Genomic DNA, 2,603 nt, shown 5'->3' with positions numbered 1-2,603 from the left:
ATCGATCCTGGACGGCTACTCTTAATTTATGCACGAAGAGAGTTTTGCTTATTTTTTTTTCTTATAACTCGCATACCTAAAAGCATGATAGAAATAAACTCCTTACTAGAAGATCAGTATTAAAAGGCAAAACGTGAGGTCCTCTCTGGCAGATATCTCCATCCTCAACGAGCGCTGGTTTAAATTCTTACATGTTTTAAGAGGAAAAAAAGAGGCTGGCGCTGCCGTACTGCCTGCTCCAAATGTACAGGCACACTCCCTGCTGCCTGAGAGGTCAAAAGCTGTTACCTTCATTAATAACGAAAAGCCCAAAACTATGCTTGTTTTAGCAAGCATGGATTTAATGGATCAGATCCTGAAAACTTCTTCCTGCCTTGTTAGACAGGTCTCATTACTCGCCATGGGCCCTGCATGGTGCCCACCGTGGTAATTGTGAATGGGGATTATTAATAACAACAGCAGTTCTGATTGGGTCCTGGTCACCAGGGCTGAGTCTCTGGTGAGAGTGGAGTTCTGGAGAACCTGGGGATAATTAGTGTTAGTATCAAAGCATCTTTTCAGGTGGAAAATCCACATCTTCTCAACACATGCTGGTAACAGGAAGGTGAGGTTGATGAGTATAACTGGTATCCTTAGAGCTCTAGTGCTCTCAGGACGGCTGCTTCAGAATGGCTGCTTTTCCTCATGCCTTTTGTGCATGAGAGTGCCACGAGGATAACTGAAAATGGCCCTGATTTTAATCATACATCATTGCTCCTGTCTGCTAGGTCCATAAACTTCGCCTACAGGCTGAAATGGCATTGACTCATCCTGAACTCTCTTCCAGTGGCTGATTACTGAAGTGGAATCTGTCTGATCGACTTAATAAGAATTTACCACTGCACTAAATGACGAAAATTTGTTTTTTGCATGGCTGCATTTTTGCAGTTGATGGCATTTTGAGTTCTCCTTCCTGGAGGCAAATAATCCCCATAAATACTCTTATTCCTGACCTCATTAGTCAGATCCAGAGCCAACATCATTTTCAACGGTTGTCTAGTGAGCTGCTTTAGGTATTCCTAAACATGTTGAGAAGTGAGAAAACTCTGACCTGTGCACCTTGCAATAACAATGTAGGGTTCCTGCAAAGGACCAACAGCCTGGAAGACAAGGGCCGGATTGTCAGCTCCCTGAAGGAAAGGCAGTCTTCCAAGAGCCTGCTGGTGTCTGAGAATAGCGAGAAGGAATCCAGGTTCCGCCGCACTGAGACGGACTTCTCCAATTTGTATGCCAGAGGTAAATGTTCTTTACAGCTTCTGCTTGCGCTAGCTCGGGCACGTCCCTTAGCAGTCTGCCCTCACCTCCCTTGGAAGCGCAGCCATGTTCAGACCGTGCTTTTGCCTGGTTCTGTGTGTTTGCCGAGAGCCACACTGGTGATGTGTACAGCTTTCCTGAAATGCAATTTTATGTACTTTAGGCTGATCCTCTGCATCTCAGTACCAGTCGCTCCCCTGGGGTCACTCCAGATACAGCTTCTGGGAGGAGAGTAATTTTATGTTTTATTTCCTCCTCAGTAAAATAGCAATGAAACTATCTGTGATTGCTGATGCGGTGCCATTGACGAGGAGGGTGGGGAAGGGAAATCAGCCCCTTTGCAAGGCGGGGAGGGGCAGGGGCATTGCAAAAGAAGGCCAGGTGTGGATTTGGGATGCTTTTGATCCCGGGAGGTGAGTGCCCCGCAGTGCATAGCGTTAGCCTTGAAGGTCGTGCTTTTGGCTGGGGTCCCTTGGAGATGCTCCCGTTGTTCCTGTGGGCGACATGAGCTTTCTCTTCCCCACCGGGCGAGAGGGACTGGGAGGCCCGAAGGAAGCGGCAGGTTTCACATCCAGGCTGTGCTGGGGTCACACCTTCCAGGTCCTGGGAGTGATGCAGGCAGCCAAGGCTGGTTCATCTCCACCTCTTGCTCCCAAAGCAAGCGCTGACATTTGTGTTTTGTCCCACAGATTTGCTGCCCGCCAAGAATGGCGAGGACCAAACTGTGCAGTTCCTGCTGGAGGTTGTGGACATTCTTCTCAACTACGTGAGGAAGACATTTGACAGATCCACCAAAGTGTTGGACTTTCACCACCCACATCAGCTCCTGGAGGGTATGGAGGGCTTCAACCTGGAACTGTCGGATAACCCCGAATCCCTGGAGCAGATCCTGGTGGACTGCCGGGACACACTGAAGTATGGAGTGAGGACAGGTAGGTTCTCGCACACTACTCTGGAGAGTCCCTCTTGTGAATTTTCTCTGGCCCAAGGTGAAGGAAGTGGGCTGGAGACCATGGAAGTGAGCCCACACCCTCTCCACACCCTCAACTCTACCTCTCTGGAGCCTCAGCTGTCTGCAGGCGCTGGAAATGTCTCTGCTGAGAAACTTAAGTTATTGATGCTCCATCTGTCCCTGGTGAGCAGGGCTCAGTGCTGTTTGCAGAGCCTAGAAACAAGTTTTTAAGACATAATCTCTTTCACTTGATGAAAAGTGAGCTGTCTGTATCTCTGGGGAGCAATATCATTAGGTAAATGAGGGCATAAATGACACTGAATTTGCAGTTTTTCTTCTTTATGTTCACCAGATGTTT

At 48.3% G+C, this 2,603-nt stretch overlaps 1 protein-coding gene across 1 annotated transcript; it reads left to right on the top strand.

Moving 5' to 3' along the window:
• Positions 1-1,064: 1,064 nt before the first annotated feature.
• On the top strand, positions 1,065-2,225 carry LOC103773191 (glutamate decarboxylase 1-like; the record flags this gene model as incomplete). Its single annotated transcript, XM_008940549.1, has 2 exons — positions 1,065-1,275; positions 1,983-2,225. Coding segments are annotated over exons 1-2 (454 nt in total), but the record flags the coding sequence as incomplete, so codon positions are not given.
• Positions 2,226-2,603: the final 378 nt, after the last annotated feature.

This window comes from Merops nubicus, unplaced genomic scaffold (genome assembly GCF_000691845.1).
Source record: "Merops nubicus isolate BGI_N331 unplaced genomic scaffold, ASM69184v1 scaffold22885, whole genome shotgun sequence".
Lineage (NCBI taxonomy): Eukaryota > Metazoa > Chordata > Aves > Coraciiformes > Meropidae > Merops > Merops nubicus.
This window is presented reverse-complemented; position numbering and strand designations above follow the sequence as displayed.